The 20,000-nt window shown below is 38.9% G+C and overlaps 1 protein-coding gene across 13 annotated transcripts in view; it reads left to right on the forward strand.

The window, feature by feature from the left end:
- GTDC1 (glycosyltransferase like domain containing 1) overlaps nt 1-20,000 on the forward strand; it is a 197,797-nt gene that overhangs the window by 114,806 nt on the left and 62,991 nt on the right. For all 13 annotated transcript variants that reach the window (XM_041473204.1, XM_041473196.1, XM_041473192.1 and 10 more), the window contains one exon: nt 19,821-20,000. This exon is cut by the window's right edge and continues 171 nt beyond it. In XM_041473204.1, coding sequence (XP_041329138.1) covers nt 19,821-20,000 — 180 coding nt within the window. The remainder of the gene's footprint in view (nt 1-19,820) is intronic.

A 20,000-nucleotide genomic window follows, 5' to 3' on the forward strand; every position in this document is an offset into this window, starting at 1 on the left:
TATTTTGCTGATTTGCAGCACTTGATGAAAATGTACTGTAGGTTTAGCTGATTGCAAAATTGGGCCTGTAGAGCTGATAAACTGAGGGTTTAAACCCTCAGTCTTTATATTCGCCTTACACATTTCAAATGTGTTATGTATCCAAACGTAGACAAGGGCTGGGGTTTTTTTCCAAGTTGAGAAATATAAAAGCTGTCAGTAATGGATGATCTATGGTGTGAAGATGTAATCACCTCCATGGCCCATCTTCTTTCAGCAGAGATGGTGAAGCACAGGACGTTTCAAAGCCTTTTCCATAAATCACTGCAGGTAGCAGAGGAATCATTCTTGGAGTTGTCAGGGGAGGATGAGCCTTAGAGGTAAAGCTGTGCTGTCAGGATTGCTCTGCTGGAGTCAGAGGGTGTTGGTACCTGGCCAATGATGTCAACTGGACCAAAATGTCAAACTAAACTTAATAAAACCAGAGTATTTGTGGTTAGAAGGGCTCTAGAAACTGGGTTCTTAATGCATCTCTGAGCCTGCCTCTTGCTTTGGGGACCAGTTCAAGCTTCCTCCCAACACTTACAGAGCACCAGTAAGGACAGGTCGTTAGCCTGGATGGCCAAGGTGAGTTTTGCCTGCCTAATGAATTGGTAAAAGGTTTTTTATTATATTCCATAACTTTTCAGTTGGTGAGCAGCAGGCATTCATTAGGCATTAGACCATCTTTTAGTTAAATAAAATATCCAGTTTATGTTTTACAGTATGAGTTTACTGCTTGGCTTATGAGACAAAATAATGAAGTAGCTGTTGGTTTGGAGCAGGTTTGGTAAGTGCAACTTTAAAAGAAACAGTATTTAAAGTTAGTAGAATATAAAGTTAGTAGAATACTTTAAAGTTAGTAGAATTTAACAGTATAGCAGCTTAGCAGCTTTGCCTACTTTTAAGAAAAGAAAAGGTTGGTGAGAAGTCAGTAATGAATGCACATTAGGCTCTTTTCTAATTTTCTTCAGAGTTTCGAACTGTTCTTAAGATTTACGCTGTTCCTAATTTTATATAGTTTATGTCCTGTGTTTGAACCCTGGCTATTTACTACCTTACTGTCTCCTCAGTGTACATTGGGGAAAAAGAAATTGAGAAACAGTATACTTGGGTCTCGTCATGCTTCACTGATTTGAAATAATTTTCCTGTTAATGGCGTATTTAATATTTAGTTTTCCTCCTACCCATGGTAATGCTTTCAAGTGAGAGTAATAAAACTTTTGGAGTGTTCCTGTCTCAGAGACTTGACGTAGTTTTTTTGTGTTGTATTTAAACTCCAGCCTAAGTAGGCAGAATAAATTGCAAGTCATATCCACTGGGCTAATAATATATCAGAAAACAGATTTCTTATCATGCTCTCACATAAAGTACAATTATTTCTCAATCTGATATTATTTAGTGTCTGTTAAATATTATTCCTGATGTGCTTTTAGATTTCTGTTTATGTAGTGACTAATTTCAGTGTCAAACTGGTTTAGGTTCCTCATTTTAGGAACATTGCAGAACTCATTTTAAAAGCCAGATCCAGAGCTCAGTCAATGCATGAATTCCTTGTGTTAAGGCTCAAATTAGTATTAATTGAAGCTGTGGCCTGGGTGAGAAGTGCTGGTAGATTAAATCTGGAAAAAAGAGCTGTGATAGTTTAAAAAAAAAAAAAAAGCAAAAGAATGGAACAGCCATTGAATGAAGCATCAAGGAACAAACCTGCCAGACAAGTGCCGTTATGATTTTTCAAATGGGCATGTAAGCTCAATGTCTCGTTAGATTAAATTGTTATGGATGTCCATCCATCTGTGGAAAAGATGGTTATTTCTAGTTAGGGCATTGCCTTCCCTTTCTAATGTGTATCTCACTAATACCAATCATCCCCGTGTCACCTGAGGATCAGAAAGCTGAAATGCACATCATCTGCAACTGTTTTGGGGATGTTGTTTGAAAGTTGAACCTTGCTTTCAATCCAGCTCCGTTCCAAACATAATTGTATTATGGAAACTCAATCATCCCTGAATTCGGGGAGCCAGCTTTGAAGTGGCTGGTATCAAATTTTTTTTTTGAGATCTGCTTAAATTTAAAAGAAAAAGAAATAAAAAAATTAAGGGCTTAAGCGCGGTTGGTTTTTAATGAGACTTGAACTTCTAAGTGCTTAAGTCCATTGTGAAGCTGGAAATTAGGCTCTGAGGATACTTGGTTCTTTGGAGCTCAGTTTAGACACCTGATCCCACATCATCCTTCTTTGAGAAGAATAGCATTGAAAATTTATTTCTCTAAAGAGACTGGTTTTAAAAGTAGATCTATTCCTGTAAAACCCGAGACTGATTACTTCCTTGAAAAATCATCTTCTTCTGTTGCTGTCTCTTCAACCCAGTAAAAACCAGGTAGCTTGAAAACTCCTTTTTGGTGGCCAGCACACCTTTGCCATCCAGGGAAGGAGCTGCTACCATGTTAAACTATTTCCTTCTCATTGCAGGCCAACAAATTTGGCTCATCCTGTGTCTTCTCTCAGTTGTTTGAGACTATAATGCCCATTTGCCCCTCTCTTCTAAATCACTTCTCCAGCAGAAGGTTTTGCATTTTGGGTGTGGGGGCTGTCCTATCCACAGTTGTAAGTCAGGAAATGTAATTAAAAGAATCATAGAAACATTTCATTTGGAAAAGCCTTTCAGGATCTTCGAGTCCAACCATTAACTGTGAGAGGGTGGGAGCTACTTCAATTCTCTTTCCACTGAAGAGCTGCATAACTTTGGGTAAAACTCTTCCCCCTCTTCACTTACCCTACGGTTGAAATGGGGCTAATAAGGCTTATAATTTGTATGCTTAGTATGCAAATTGGCAAAGTAAAGCATGCTTAAAAAATGGCCAAGGAACTTGGAAAGCTATTTTTCCTATTAAATCTGGAATAGAAGAAAGTTGCAAAACGTGGTCATCTAATTGCATCTTCACCAAGCATGTGGTCTAAGTGCAAATGTGACTCCAGTGTATAAATCCCTTCAGAAAGTCTATTTTGCCCCAAGAGGAATGGGAGCACACTCAGCAGACTGCAGGAGGATGGGATGCTTGCAGCATTTCTTTGCAGCATAATTGCAGCCTCAATGAACCATGAATCCAGCCTAATTAACATAACTGGAACCACAGCAATCATGCTGCCATTCAATTTAGGTTTGGAACATTCCGGTGGAGTATCACAATTCTGCTGTTTATTGTCGAGACTGTGGAGAAGTGTCCACTTGCTTTTTTGCTGCTGCCTTGGTGAATTTTTATTATTTCAGGAGAATTTGGGAACTTCAGAAATGGAAGACCATTAGCTTGATGATTCCATTACTGAATCAACAAATAACTCTATATTACTTCCTGTGAAAAGGTACTTAGACTGTTTAGTTTATTGTAAAACTCAGGGGTAAAAGTACCAAATTTCCAAGTTAGACACGGGTTCTGAATTGTATAAGATAGCTAATGGCAAATAATTTTGGGACTATTTTGAGATAAAGGACTACATTCCCAGAATATTAAAAATAGTATCTATTACTGTTTGTAATCACTATACCTAAGAGAGACCTTTTATTAGGAGAAATCCAGATTTTTTTAATGTGTTGCTCTGTAAAATATGTGTTTTACTGTTCTGTTGGTTGTGCTGCAGTAAAATCAGGAAGCCACAGAAGTAGATCAGGTACCACTGTCTTGGCATTCGGGCAAAATAACTATCTTTTTGGGACAGAGAAGCCAAGGGACTGCTGAAAATAGCAGTAGGTGAAAAACTGGGACTGGAGGTGGAGGGACAAGGAGGCTTTCTGCATCTCTTGGCCATTAGATGATGGTACTTAGTGCTGGCACTGAAGCCACTTCTGACTGATGTCACAGCTTGGATGGGTGAATCACAAAGTCATTTGGCTTGGAAAAGCCCTATAAGATCATTGAGACCAACTGTGGTTTGGAAATTCCAGAAAAATACTCCAAGGTGGTTTTCTGTTTTGAGAATTCTTTGTCTTGTTTAAGGATTCTTTGATTTGTAACATTTTCCTTGGATGTAACTTCAGCCCTTTCCACTGATTCAGAAAATGCTGTGTTCCTGTTGACTCCCAGACACTGAATTTCCAATTTTTTTGCCCTTTTATTTTTTTTCCCTTGATAAAGTTAACTCAGGAAGTGAATTCTCTCATTTTCCACTCTAAGCATCTGAATATAAATTTATCAATAGGGAACTGAAGGCCTGTTTTGGGCTTGCTTATTTATTTTTCTGCAAGTTGTAACTTAAAATTAACAGTTAATCATAATGAGAGATACCTGATGTAGGCTATACCCTCTAAGTTTGCATTGATCTGTTTTTAACATGCTGTGTATAACTCAGAGCAGTTTACAGAAAACATGTTGTATTATTATTGAATAATAAAGTGAAGAAATCCAACTTCCCACAGTGACTCTTCTTCCCTCCAGCCTCTGAACAAATCCCACTGGCTGTGGGAGGCTCTGGGAAGTTCTCTGTTATAAATCTGGGTTTTAGGTGTTGGTTAGTCATTCCCAGGAGCCTTCATGCACGTTTTAGCTGAGACTCTCCAGCTAAACATTTATTAAAGGTGGGGTCAATCAAAGGGCTGGCTGCAGTTGAGGAAGAGCTGGAGGAAGTGCAGAGAACAGCTCAAGTGGTTGGTTCCTGGAAGAACTGAGTCTGTGATTCATCCCTTTGGAAGTGAAGGAGGAGAAAGCAGTGCCAGTTAAATATCACACAGGGTTATGAGAAACATCCAAACGATGGGGAGAGATCGTGGTCTTTGAGCATTTTTATTCCCTGCAGCTGTGATGTGTAAGCTCAGGAAGATGACTGAGCATTGATACTTCCAGAGTTCAATAGCCACGCTTGTTATTGAAGGCAGTTACTGAGAATTGACAGAAGAAACTATTTTTGAGGGGAGTTTCCAAGTAGAGATCGTATTTCTGGTTTAGTGTGCAGCAAACCCAGGGTATTTGAATGGTTGTCAGATCTGGGGGAAAGGGAGAATAACTTCTCTGTGGTAAAATATTGCAAAGGAAATAATCAGTCTCCTTCAGAACCAGTGTTTTTTGTTGTTTGTAGGTGCAAATTCAAAAGTGACTCAGATCAAATGTGTCAGAAGTAATTTGAGTGTTTGGTATTTTAAATCTAATGGCACTGTTTCCACAAAAACTCCTGGCTGCTTTTAAAACATTTATATATACTTTTCTGCCTTTTATACAAATTCATGAAATAAGGTCCTTGAAGACACTGAAAAATTTAAGCTGGTCATTCTTGCTGAAGTAAAGTGATGAAAAAAATGTTAAGAAAATACATCTGTAGACAAATACAATCCTTTCCTCTCTATGCTGTTTGAAGGTGTGTTCAGGCTGTTTTAGTGCAAAATGGCAAATTTTCACCTTTGATATCTATCACTGTGTTACTACTATGATAGTATCATACTACTATGATTTATTTTTTTAATGAGTCACTGCTAGGTACTGAAGAAGTAAGTTAAGAAATATTTTAAGGAGAGGTATATTTTAAAAAAAAACAAAACCAAAAAAAACAACATCCAAAATTTTACATGAAGACTTTTTGTTTTGTGTGCCTCACAGCTTTAGTAGAGATGGAAAACAGGAAAAGCCAGGGGTAAATGGGAAAAGAAATGGTTGAAAGCTGAGGGCATGGTGATGACCAGGCAGAAAAGAGAGCTGAAATTCTGTTGTTTTGGGGACTGTGACCTACTGTAGTCACTGGTGAGCTCCTTTCAGTGAAGAAATTTTCCCAAATATCCACAACTCCTCTGATCCTTTCAGTTTTTGTTTGGGAGCAGAGCCTGACCCACCTGGCTGCCCTCTCCTGTCAGGGAGTTGTGCAGAGCCAGAAGGTCCCCCCTGAGCCTCCTTTTCTCCAGGCTGAGCCTCCCCAGCCCCACAAAAATGGGCTCTGAGACACGAACCCCAAAGCCTCTGGCTCCAGTCTCTGCTCCAAGCAATTTTCTGAGCATCCAAGGGAGCACAAACCCTATTAAAAAAAAAAGAAAAACAAAAAAAAAAAACCCAACAAAACAGGACTTTGATTAATTTTAAGGTGATTTCCTCTAAAAAGACTCTGAAGATGGGTTTTCAATTAACAATCTAGTTTACATAAAAAGCACATATTGATGAACATAGTCCATGACTTTTTGCTCAGTCCCATTATTCTCCTCTAATTCATATGCAGAAGCGAAGATTTACAGTGATCTCCCTGTTTACCAGAATCTGAGGGACTTAGAGGTTAATGTTTTTCTCATTTTCTGGCGAGAATTTCATGTTTCCTTTTTTTCACAAAGAACAGTAAGGGAAAAAGAGGAATCTGCTCCCAGAAAGCACCCAAAGGTACTGATGATCTGTCAAGAATTAGCTGGATGCTCTTGTGAGAGCTGAAAATTCCCTAACAATTTTTTGGCATAAAATTCTTCTGAATATCTCACAGCCTGATATTTGCCTATTCATATTTGTAATTATGTTCCATGCCAGGTCTCACTGATTTACAAATGTAAGTTGCCCATCCTGCTATGAGCCCTTCTCCTACAAAAAGGCAGAATGATATTAGTACAAACATGATTGTGAGAATCAAAGGTGATACAGCAGCATAGTGAAAATAAAACAATGTTCTTTATGCTTATTCATGTGAAAATACTGGTGGGGCACCTCTTAAATTAATCATACAGTCCTCCTTAAATATATGTGATCATGAACCTTACCTTCAAATCAGAGCCAATTATATGAGAAGAGCTGATTGCACTCAAATTGTGGAGAGGATTTTTCTTCCCTCAGAAGTTGCTTCTTTAACAAAAAAAAAGGCATATATTAAGAATTCTGACTTGAGACAAATAATCCAAAATTGATGCTTGATTGAATCTAAAGAACCAAACACAATTTATTGTGTTCAAAATGGTAGTGAGAATACTACCCTTCTTTTTGAAGAGCCTCCTAAAAATATCCCAGTGGTTATTAGTGGTGACTTGGATGAGTTGTAGGTATAGACATATTTGGTATCAGAACAAAAAAGAAACACTTAGTATTTTTAAACCCCTGAGGCTTAAAGATCACACAATGTTGTTATATTTGATGTGGTACATCAAACTGTCAATCCAAACTTTTTCTAAAAGACAGAACAATATCTTTGCAGTCTGTAGGCTTGCTGTACTGTAAGTATGTATTAAATTTGTTTATTAATTTATTTGTATGATTTTAAGCCTTTTCTTGTTAAAGCATTTTTTCCTTAATGTATTAGCATGAATAAATGCCTACATAGAGCTGCAGTTCTTGAGTCCACTTTGCCCTGTTACAGTGGGTTGGGTTTTCTATTAGTGAAGGACCTCAAAACATGAAAGTCCAGCTCTGTGCAGGGGCTCAGATTAGATCTGAATGCAAGGAAAAGCAACAAAGGTCCACAGAATATCTGGAATCTGCAAATACTTCCTGTGCTTAACCTACACTTTCGTTGCGTGACTGTAAAGAACAGCAAATCTTTGTTCTTTCCCCTCTCAGTTCCCATTCAGTCAGCCCAGAGACACAGGAGAAAGGTTTTGGGGAGCAAAGCTGTTATCAGCCTTCCTACAGTTTGCATCTGATTCTGTCAACAGTGAGTACATCAAACCCAGGAGCTTACACCCACTTTTAAACATCAGAAAAGTTTTGTAAAAACATATATATATATATAGATACAGATATATATTTAATTTATAGAACATATAAATTAATATGAACAGAGATTATGAGTGTAAAGTTACTTTACGCCTTTAAGGTGTAGCTCATATTTGTGTTAGTAAGAGCCAGAGCTCTGTTTTTGGATTTAGAAGGAATTGCATCTGCCTTAGGTAGAGAAAGAGCAAGAGTTTATCTTGCTAAGATCCCAAAATGTTCAACTGGGATAATTAGACTTCTAGAAAGTCACTGAATAATATCTTGAGTTGGAAAGACCCACAAGGGTCACCGAAAGACCCACAAGGGCCATTGAAGTCCAACTCCTGGCTCTGCACAGACCACCCAAGTCAGTCAGACTCATCCATTTATGAAAACCTACTAGGGCATTTCTTGGGTCTGTAATCCAGGAGGTTCTGCTATTCAGCTTTATTCAATAAAAAAATAAGAATGTCTCAGAAAGGCCTTTCTTATCCTCTGTGCCTGCCAGGAAGGTGTTTTAGCAGCCTCAGGTCTGGTGGATCTATGCACAGGTAGGGTTGCTGGCCATAGGTTCAGTGATGCATATGCAGAGTACAGAAGGTTATAGCCTACAATTACTTGGAGCTAGAAATGTGGAAAGAAAAATAGTCCATTGCTTCTCACAGCTCAGCTCATGTGATTTGAATCTGGAATGAATTAACAGCCTAATCCTGTTGATGGATCATCAGCTGCAGAGGTATTGTCAAAGAACTTGTGTCCCTATTCACTGGAACACCTGTATGTAAAGCCACGTCTTAATTGTTCAGGCATGCTGAATCAGACTCCTCTGCCTCAAAACAAAATAGAAAATATAAATATATGGAATGTCCCAATCATCATCCTTATTCTTTTCCTCATCTCAACAAGGTTGCTGTTTTGGCAAACCCTTGTGAAAGCAATCCACTCTTTTCAGTTAAAAGCCATTCATATGGCGACAAACCACCGTTCTTCCCTTTCTATCTGTGTTCATTCATTGAAACTCCAAAGCCTTCCAGCTTACTTCTTGGATTTATAGCCAGCTGGCTGCTGTGTGTAACATGAACATGTTCTGATTGTGCATGACACGTTTTTATCTCGTTTAACCCATAATTGTCCTGTTCACTCCAGGCCACAGCTCACCTGCGAGTATTTAATGTTGGCTGTGCAAGTTCCCAAAGTCATTTCTATCTCTTCACCTCTGACAATCTGCTGTTATTAAGTCAAAAATAAAGCTCAACCCCACGACAACCACCCAAAACCCCCTCCTTGGAACAGATTAGGATAAAATTAATGTGTTCAAGATGGTGGGCCGTAGCTGAGCCAGCTCCTGTGGGATTAGTGCCCACTTTTTGGCATTTAAAATAAACTTTGGAATGACTTTGTAGCACAAGTGCTTTAATAGCAAGTGAGGAGGGGGTGGCAAGGCAGAGAAGGAGATATGCACTTCTTTTTTTCCTTGATTGCTGATTTTTCCAAGGTTAGTGTGATAAGTGATACCTGTGTATTAGCAGGTTTCTGCAGTCTTAGAAGTCAAAGAAATTCAGTGGAAAGGAAATGCTGAAATATCTGCCCTAAGTTACTGAATCATCAATGAGAAGCTTTCATTCAAAGCACGAATATTAAATTTATTAGCATACTTCAGCTTTACAGGAAATACAATATGTTATTATTTTTTCTTTATACAACACCACTGGTTGCTAAAAGCAGCAATAGAACCATTAATTAATAGTAGTAGTCCTGGATAATGTCATAATAAGCAATGCAACGTATTAAAGCACATTAATTCCTGCCAGCTATCAGGAGGAACTTTTAGATATTTGAAAGGCCCATTAGGTTTGTTTACATTCTGAGTGGAAGCTGGTATGCTTTGGCAGGGGCTGAACCACACTTTAGTACTTCACTCCAATGGTGTTGGATTTCCTGACTGTCGTACAAGTAATATATTGTCACCACTTCAGGGCAGCCTGGCTCTCCAGGACAGAGGGTACAACCCAGGCCAGGGCATTCCCCAAAGCTAGGGTGTCTTTGCTGCCATAAAAATGAAAATAACTGAAATTATTTGTAACAGAAGCAATTTTCCACAATGGAAAAGGTGATCCAGGAATCAAACCCATGCCTTCAGGTGTATTAACCTAACAGAGCAACAAAAATATGCTGGGCTTTAAATTGCACTAACAATCTGGAAAGGATTTTCCAACTGGGGTTATGTTAAGTGTTAATAGTGAAACCTGGGTGCTTTTTCCTTTGATCTCTCTTTGAGCTCATATAGAATAATAGGATCAAAATAAAATGCCATTTATATGAACACCTTGTTCTTTTGATCTCAGCACCAAAAATTCTGTCTGCAGCTACAGCCTAGCAAAGAGTGCATCTGCTCCTTTTAGTTGGACCTTCTAGTTATCATAACTTTTAATAAGTGGTGTCACAGCCAATTTTCTGTGCAGTTCATGAACTTAGTCGTCATTTTTGCCCTAAGAATCTTTAACTACCTTTTCAGAAGAATTTAAAATAAGGTATACAGGACCTGTAAACTATTGACTTGTGGTTGGTTGTGCATATGCATGTTGAGTGTATGATTTAAACATCTGTATAGTGCAATGTTTCGAAGTATAAGGTTGTTCTTGGAGTGCTTGGGCAAAACTGTTGAATTAGTGTAGCTAAAGAAAGGGAGAGAATGTTTTAGGGGGAAGAACAGTTGGGATAATGGTGGATTTCATAGTTGCTAAGTTCAGAATCCCTGCTTTTTCCATCAGGGAGGTGATGGACCCTGTGATGTCTGGGTGGTAGCCAAGCCTTTCTCTTCATCACCCACGTCTGCAGGAAAGAGCACAGAAGGGTTGCACCTGGTAGTTATGGATCCCGTTAGTTTTATGTCAAAGTCAGGTCTGTGGATGAACATGAGCACCCTGCAGCTCTTTATTCCCCAGGGCCGATGGTCAGGAATGTTCCTTTGGAAGCCATCATTGTAAGCACTTCATGTGAAGCCACTTCCTCATGCTCTTTCAAATCTCTTAGTAAGATTCATTCTCCTCTTTGACTCCCCTGAAGCAGCTGAGCTGTTTATTCTGATGACTGATGGTGTCCCATTGTGATCCCTGCTTTAGCTGTTGTAACCTCCCAGAGCAGAGGAGCTGGGCACGAAGTGCTGTGCCAAATGAAAGCAAATAAACCCAAGTCCTGCAGTTCACCAGAGTCATAATTGCTGCTGCCCAGGAAGAGGGATTAACAAGTGAAGAAACACTAGCTAGGAGAGATCCAGTGGCCAAGCTGAGTCTCGGGTGTCAGATGTCTCTCTCAGGCTTTGCATCCCTCTGTAATTTATATTTAGCTGCTAGGCTGGCGTGATAGGAGCAGTCAGCTCGTGAGGAACACTGCTGGGAAAGTGTTCAGCTCTTGCTGAAATGGCTGCACTTGAGCTTGTGGCACACGAGCTGTCCTCCAGCAAGTTTTGTTTTTTGGTTTTTTTTGCAGGCTTAGTTGGCTCTTTGCACTCTGTCACAAGGCAGGAGTGTTGCAGAGAGCCATAACCATGGCTATAACCTATAACCCTCTTCTTGTAAAGTAGTGCAGTGTAATTCATTGTGTGCAATAAAGATACTGAGCTGGTTTGAGCACCAGAAGCAGCAAGGATGTGTTTGTGCAGCACTGCCCTGGGATCGAGGCATCCTGCTGGCATCAGGTCTCCCTGCTAATGCAGCCACTCTGCCTCCAGTCCTTCCCTAAGCAGTACAGAACTAATGTAGGAAAGTTTGCTGCTGCAGTTGTCCTAAAAGGCAGTATCTGCCCAGCTCTTAATTTCAGCAGGTTATATGTCCCTGTTCATCTTCCACCAGTTCTCATTTCCTATCCCAGAATTCAGACCTACTTTTTTTGCATCAGTTAAAGGAAGGTTGTGGGATTCTTTGGCCAAGGAGTTAAAAAGCTACAAAGATTGGTAGTTTCCCTCCATACAATAGGAATGTGATTGCCCTAGTTCTGTGGTTAGCATGAAACAAGTCAGCTCTGTCATGAAGTCAGTGGGGTACAAGTTAATACAAGGTAGTAAAGGAATAAAACAGCAAAGTCCACAGTCTTTTATGACAAAACCAGTATGATCCTGCTGCAATATAAGGCCCTGCTGTGAATGGTATTTTCTGATGCTTGGATAAGTGCAATTTACATATATACAAAGTGTGTGAATAAAGTTATAAAAGTATACTTGGTATTTTACTTTTTTCCCCCTTGAAAGTAATTTTCTATTGTTCAAACTTTCAGCTTTCACTGGTTTTGTTTCTAAAAACCCCAAAAGGAAAAGAAAATAACAAAAGTCCATAAAGGCAAAAGGGATATGTTCTCATTTCGGTTCACAGAATTTCCTGCCTTTAAACAATACAAATATATGCCCTTAGGTTTCCAATGTTCTGGAAGGATACTGAATCCTTGAAACAGATCAAATTAAAAGCAAGTCCACTATAGAAACATCAAGTTGTAGCAGCGTGTCCAATAGATCTCAACAAGAATTTATTGAGGGTGTTTTAACCACGTTGCCTAGACTTACAAAATCCTAAACTGCTGAATCCATGAGTGAATAAACACTTAGAAACAGCAAGTTCTAGGCTGAACAGTGCACAAGTAAAATCTGATGCTTAATTAATTGGTGCCTGTTCATTACAGGCCCCATTCAAAGCAGTTATTTAATATAACTTTGAAATGTATCCACAAGCAGAGCGGGTGTGGGCAGTTTTTAATGTCACAGGTAGCTCCGTGATGGGCCACCAGTGTTTTACAGAATTTCCAGGGACTGTGGCTCCCCAAGGATTCTTCTGGCACCCAAATGCTGAAAGCCAGATGATCAGGGATCATAAATAAGCATCACCATCATCCTGATTTGTACCAGAAGGGAGTCCAAGGGTTTTGTGGGGCTTTTCCCCCTGTAAGGACACTGCTGCTAATAGTATTAATATTTTTAGAGCTTTGTGACAAAAACCTCATCCTTTCAGAGGAAAACTTCTGGTGAATGAGATTGGGACTTGTCAAAACTGGGATTAGAACTTGGAATTTCCTCTAGTCCACACTGCCTGGTTGAGATACAAATGCTACACATTTAAACTTCAGTTGTAGTACAAAAGCAAAATGCAAATTAATGTAGTAACACGTTTTCAAATAGAGGTTAAAGTCTCTGCATTAGCAGGTCCTGAGGGGCAGAGTCAGTTTACTGGAATGCCCTGTGGCTGGGATAGCTCCACAACAGGCAAAAAATGCATTTTTCTTGCCATTTGAATATTGTATTATTGACAAAGTGTGGTTTAAATTTTGGTGTGCATACAATTATTATTTTTAATTAGTTTCCCTAGCTTTTTTCATGTGAAAGCAGGCTTCATTGCCTATTTATTTCTTGGGGTACCTGAGAAAACCTTAAGTAGTTCAGGTGAAGTATGTGTTTTCCTGAGAAACACACAGACATTTGCATTTGCACGGGCGAGTGAATTATCAAAACCAGATGTAAGCAAGTGGAACATTTTACATAAATTTATTAAAATCATTATTTACCTGTAAGTTATAAGAAGGGCTTAGTTGCACTAGTTTGCTGCCAATATGTACTGCCAATAATCTGCCAAAAAGCAGCTTGCTGACAAAATCCCTGAAATGGTTTGCTTATGATTGCACAGAACGTTACAACCCCGAGTCAAATGAAAACCTACTATAAACGAACTCTTTGATGGTGGATTCGCTGGAATATGGTATTGATATATGGTGCACAGTTTATGTGGATTATGTATACTGTGCAAGAAATATGGATCTCTATTAAGGGTAACATGATATGTAATCGGTTAGGACAGTTATTGTTTTCAGTGTTTGCTAGGAATAAGATCACAGGGTGACTGCTCAGTTCTGAAATACAGATTATTCCTGTGCTGCCCAAAGCACCAGCAGGCCATTTCTCCAATTAATACACAAAGACTATTGAAAATGTAAAATATCTGACATCTATACAGAGTAATTTTAAAGGCAACTTTACTTCTAGGAACAATTTATACATTACATAAACTTGTATTTTTCATCCAAGTATCATTTCGAGAATAGCAAGCCTAAATATTGGAGGCCATGGGGAAACATAATATTACGATAATGTTCTTTGGTGCGGTTTGGAAGGTTTTAGGAAACATTTGGAAGTATTTTTCTCATAAAGTCATTTAACTATTGAAGTGTTATGCTAGCACTCCCTTCTGCATTGTGTATGTTGCAAAGCAGCCTAGTTAAAGGGGACATTCATCCCCTATATCCTGATTAAAAGTAGTTTCAAAACCCAGGAAATTATATGTTATAGGATCCTGGGTTTAGTTTAATTAAAAGGAAAAAAAAATTCAGGTGTGGTACTAGTTTTCAAGCACCCATTTCCAGTTGTGTTTAGCAAGGGGAGATACTGTATTGGTTAGAACTCTGTAAAATTTGCATTCTCTAAATAAACACTTGAGAGCTTAGTTAGGTTTTTTTTTGTTTGTTTGTTTGTTTTTTTTTTTAAGGAAACACTAATGAACATGACCAATCCTTTAAAATCCTAAAGAGCCTTAAAAACCTTGCAATTCTCAGAAGCCTAACTTTTTTTCCCCATAGTGCAATTCATTCTTTTGAACTTCTGTTAAAGTAGAACTTAAGTCAACAATTTCTAAATTTCTGGCAATTGTTATCAAGAGGACTCTTAGAGCTCCAAAAGTTACTTTGTGGTGTCGATGCAGCAGATCTACATGGTCATAGTGTTGTGAATGAGAGTTGAAGAACACTTTTGTTAAAATCCTGGTCCTCTGGGGTGTTAGAGTACACCTGGCACAGGGACCTTAATATTAGAAATGCAAGTGTAACCTTGAGGGGAAGGTTGAGAGGCCAGTTTGAGCATCCTCCTTAGATTGACCTACAGATGTGACATCTTTGAGCATTAAGAAATAGGAGTGTTGTTGAATTAGAGTTAAATAGATTGGAAAGAAAAGTGTAAATGTTGATTAGAAGTGGGAATTTTTGACAGTGTTAAATGTGACTGTTGGATATTGAGGGATTTCACTCAGAAATTATTTGGAAAAACAGGTGGAAGTTACAATTTGAGGAAAGATACTTATCCTGTTGACCTTCTTCTCTCTTTACTATTGAGATCTCTCTTGCTTTCCTCATCTTCCTTCCTCACTCAGATGGACCAAGTTGAGTCCAAGCCGACTGCCTGTGGTTGGTCTGGATCCAGCCTCTCTTCTCCAGGACCATCTCTGGATCCTGCCTGCTAATCAGGCATCCACTGGAGTGTCAGGGTTGTTGCATTCAACTGTGTTGCTAAAACAGTATTATTTTGCCTATTTTATCAGAAATAAGTCAGACCTTGTGATATCCCTCCGTGGTTTATCTGTTGTCTAGGTTACACACCTGTCCTGCACTCTGGCCAGGATGGAAGATGTCCTGGTCAGCCTCACCTCTCTCCCATACTGTTGTTATTTAATATCTGCATGTGCAAACTGCATTCTTGACATTTGGTGGGAGTTAAAATTCGACTGGAGGAGGCTCTTGAGCAACCTGTCCAGTTGCATGGGTCTTCCAACCTCAGTGGTTCCCCGAGTTTCTCCTCTGCCATGGGAAAGAGAAGACAATGATCACACCTCAAATAAAATTTCATATTCCTACATCCTGCAGTTTTCAAGCAGGGAAATCAGTGTAAACCATGCTTATTGTACCCAGGAAAAGGCACATTCTGCTGTGGGAAGACAAGCTGAGCCGCAGACCTTGGATTTTCTTTTGCGATGCCCTTCCCAGTGCTTAATCTTGGCTCTGTTCAGTTTTCTTTCTGTTCTCTCTCTTTGCTCCTAATCCTTGTCCATGCTTATAAGCCCCTAATATTTATATGGCATTATCTGTGTTAGAGATTACTGCTGACAAGTAATCTCTTCCCTCTTCTGAATGAAGAATTACAGCCACTGCTGAAGATCAGAAAGTGAAATTAGATCCCTGAAAGTATGTGACAACTTCAATAAACCCTAATATCAAATTCTCTGAATATTGGGGATCTTCTTTCAAGCTTTTAGGTTTGAACTGTAGTACAGCTTCAGGACACCTGACCACACTCAGCAACATTTTTTCTTTTTTGCTGTAGGGCAAAATGTGACAGTAGTTGCAGAGAAAAAATAAATAAATTAAAAATGAGCTATGACTGTTCTCCCAGTTTGGTAATTTCTTGCAATCTTTTGAGAAGTAGCTAAATATAAACAGCATCAGTTTTATTGTTATCAACTGATTCATAATATTAAAGATAAAATGTAAATGTATGATTTTATATATCAATAAGCGTGTACTAATGGAGTTGCTGTCTGGTCCTGTTGAGCACCCAAAAATCTGAGTTTTTTTGGTTTGGTTTGGTTTGGTTTTTTTACTTTATTTCGTAGAATAGAATCAGCAAAATTCTTGAGTTTTGAAAAAAAAAAAAAACAACTTTGGTATTTCTACAGTGCTTGGGCAGTAATAGGTGTGCATGGCTTGGAGCAACCTGGTGTAGTGGAAGGTGTCCCTGCCCATGGCAGGAGGATTGGAATGGGATAATCCTTAAAGTCGCTTCCCACTCAGACCATTCCATAACTCTATTATTTTTAAACTTTTTAATTGCAATATTAAAAAAAAATCCATTGCACTTTCAGAACTCCTACTTTACACCCAAATGTAACTACATTTACAGAAGGGCCAATTTTTATTGCTTTAAAAAAATGTATTTATTTATTCCATCCATCCTTGCAGTCTCTTGAGGCAGTTGTGTAATTTGGTCTAACCTAAACCAGAACTCCAGTTCATCTTTCTAATGTGGTTTCTATTCATCGAGCAGTGACATCATGGCCCTTCCATCCTTTTTTGTTGTTGTTGTTTTTAATAAAATGGTGCACAAAGTGACTTTTGGTGCCATGGAAAAGAAACCAATCCCCATAAATAACTTTTCATTAGGGCAAATAAAGTGCAGTGAATAAACACATACGGTTGAACATGGCAACAAATTACAAAAAAGAAATGTGTGTGGGAAAAACACATTTCTGCTTCAAGGAAAAGTACATGGATTTCTTCAGAGCGGGGTTTTGTGGCATAAATGAAAAGAAAATATATTATATATAGGTTGTGAGTTAACAAATCTGTTACTCAAAGTAGCAAATATTTAGATTGAAACTCTGAATTTCAGGATATTGAATTTTTATTACCTATGAACTTAGTTTAATATTTAACCCATCTTTTTAACTAAACATCTAGACCTAGTATGCAAAAAGGGAAAGTTTTCAAGGCTTACTCTTTGTAGAGCCTTCATAAAGTTTTAAAATTGACTGTTCAATGTGTTGGAAAGCCTCAAAAATCAGAATAAATAAAAGAAATTTGAAAACAAGTTTCCATTCTAAAATTAGATATCTAAGTCCTCCCTGTTTGTTCTGAAGTTTCAGTGTTTAAATATTTATGAGTTATGCATAAAAGTAAAGCATTTTCCATGTTTTTTTTTAAATATAAGGGACAGTACCTTTTGGAATCTGTTGTAAGTGTTAATGTTTGTAAGCTTTGATGATAATTCTTTTTCTGGAAGGTTTCACATGTGCAAGAGTTCATTACAACAAGTTAGTAATAATAATAAAATGCTTCTCCCATATTTAAAATAGAATGTTGTGGCATTTTTCTTGCGTGTCTGGTGTGTTTTGTAACTAAGACTGAGAAAAAATGTGTGTCCTTCTCGAAAATGAAACCCCACTTCTCTGCTGTGGTGGCTCTCTAGGTGGTTTTATAGAATCATGGAATAGTTTGGGTTAGAAAGGACTTTAAAGATTATTTCATTCCACTCCTTGCCACTCCCTTCCACTATCCCAGGTTACTCCAAGCTCTGTCCCACCTGGCTTTGGACACTTCCAGGGATCCAGGGGCAGCCACAGCTTCTCTGGGCACCCTGTGTAGTCTTTCACCACCTTTATGATAAAAACCACAAAAATTTAAAACCTTCTTTCTTACAGCTGGTCTTTCAAGCCTGTGTCTGCTCCTCCTCCAGCCTTGTTTCTCCATAACCATCATGGTGATACAGAAGTCTTGCATGCTCTTGATGTTTTAAATGACTGAGGTCTGGGCCAGTACTGAGAGATACCTCTGGAAGGTGGCAGAAAAGAAGAATTAATGTGAGTCTGGAGGACCAAAAATGTGCTGGAGAAAACATAAACACAAAACCTGCACTAACTAGACATTGTCTTTTCCCAGCATGCTTTTGGGAAATGCACAAGAACAGGTTTAGATGACTTTGTGTTGTTATTAGTTTATTTTCAGGTCATTTATTTAAGTGTCATAAAGAACATTAGCTGGTGGTTAGGGACTCCAATATCCATTATATCATTCCAATCATGTGGACAAGTTTATACTACACATGATTTACAACGGTCTTTCCGCCGTAGAAATTGTTCTCCTCAGGTACAAGGTTTTATTCGTGGTTGTATTTAGCAGAATCCAAGTGGCTGAGCACAGAGACGTCTTCCAATCAAAGTCCAAAAATTAATGCCTTTCCACGAACACCATGGATTGCAGCAAGAGCTGTTTATGGCTCTCTGCCTACATCTTTTATCATGTCTCCACTGTTGTTAGTAAAATATACAGAACTACTTTATGCCAAAACAATGGAAGTTAATGCAGATAACTTGTTCCAAAGTTAACCATCAAATAAATCTCTCTCTCTCTTTTTTTTTTCTTTCAAACTGTTAAGTGAAATGGTGTTCTAAAACTTTTAAAAATTGTCAAGATGATGAATACTGTGTGTGTAATACAAGTAAATACCATGGAATTGATTGCACACACATGTCTTAAATAAAAGATATTAAAGAGTATATTCCAGAGAGAAATCGGTGGAGTTTTATCTAATATTATTAGGAATTCTGCAATGACAGATCAGATTTATAAGGGTTGAAAACTAAGGAGGAAACCTGTTCAGAAACAGAAATGGTGCAGTGAGTGGATGGTTGGCTAGGAGATTAAAGACAGGCAGGGGGATAGAGCCTGCCTAGGTAGCCTGACCTCTCACACCTCAAGCAATTTGTCTTAACAGCAGTAATTTTTCAAAATATCTTAGTTAAATTTGGGTTGGTAAATCAGTCCTTTCAATGCAGTCACAACTTGGTAGTTTAGGAAAAATCCCTTAACCTGTTTCTGCTTCAGCTTTTCCCATGTGTAAATATTTAAAAGTACATCCTGACGGGGCTGTGTCTGTGCTTCGGAGGAGCCACCAGCAGCCAGTGTTAGGTCTGTGACCAAAGTCTGAGGGAACTGGGATTGTGCAGCCTGGAGAAGAGAAGGCTCCAGGGGGACCTCAGTGCCTAAAGGGCCTGCAGGAGAGCTGGACAGGACTTTGAGCAAGGGATGGAGGGACAGGACAAGGGGGAATGGCTTCTACTGGCAGAGGACAGTTAAATGAAGTGTTGGGAAGGAAATTGTTTCCTGTGAGCGTGGTGAGGTCCTGGCAGAGGTTGTCCAGAGAAACTGTGGCTTCCCCATCCCATGAAGTGTCCAAGGCCAGGTTGGACAGGGCTTGGAGAAACCTGGGATAGTGGAAGGTGTCCCCATGGCAGAGGGCTTGGAATGAGATGATTTTTCAGGTCCCTTCCAACCCAAGCCATCCACTGATTGTAGGATTCTTTGTGTGGAATTCAACCATACCAAATTTGTATTTCTAAACTCAGAGAATCTGCTTTTTGTTCCTTGGGAGAAAAGGTCAACTCTCACCCAGCTCCATCCTCCTTTCAGATATTGTAAAGAACAAGAAGGCCTCTACAACTAGGATGAAGAATTGCTACCAATCTTAGAAGTAATACTGGCAAAAATTCCAAAACTTTCCTGGCAGAGTTGCCCTCTTTCTTCCAGAGGTGTTTGTATTATTTTATTTTAGCAGGTAAATAGTTTTACTCTCCCTGTTGATGCATGTGTCATGAGGGAATGCATGGTTTTATTTCTCAGGTGCCATATTCACTAAAATAAAGCGTATCTTCCTGAATTCATGTTGTCGTTTAGATGGATGTAAAATATCGACCATATTTTACCTTCTAATGTGCTATTACTTAATTAGTTGTCAGGTGAAATTTTAATCCAGCATAAACAAAATACAGATTTTTTTCTTTTTGTTTGTTTGTTCTTTTTCCTCCCAGGTTCATGCCAGAGCATAAACTTGCCCGTTTGGAAAAGGTAATTGGTGTTAAAAGGAATGGAGATGCTTATCAGTCAGAGGGGCTGCCTGGGCAGCAGGAGAGCAGAGCTGTAATGAAAACCAGTGGTGCACATCCTGAGTCTGGACTTTGTGAGCCCCAGCCTGGACCCTGCACCACACA

Source organism: Pyrgilauda ruficollis, unplaced genomic scaffold (genome assembly GCF_017590135.1).
Source record: "Pyrgilauda ruficollis isolate IOZ18807 unplaced genomic scaffold, ASM1759013v1 scaffold3, whole genome shotgun sequence".
NCBI classification, from domain to species: domain Eukaryota; kingdom Metazoa; phylum Chordata; class Aves; order Passeriformes; family Passeridae; genus Pyrgilauda; species Pyrgilauda ruficollis.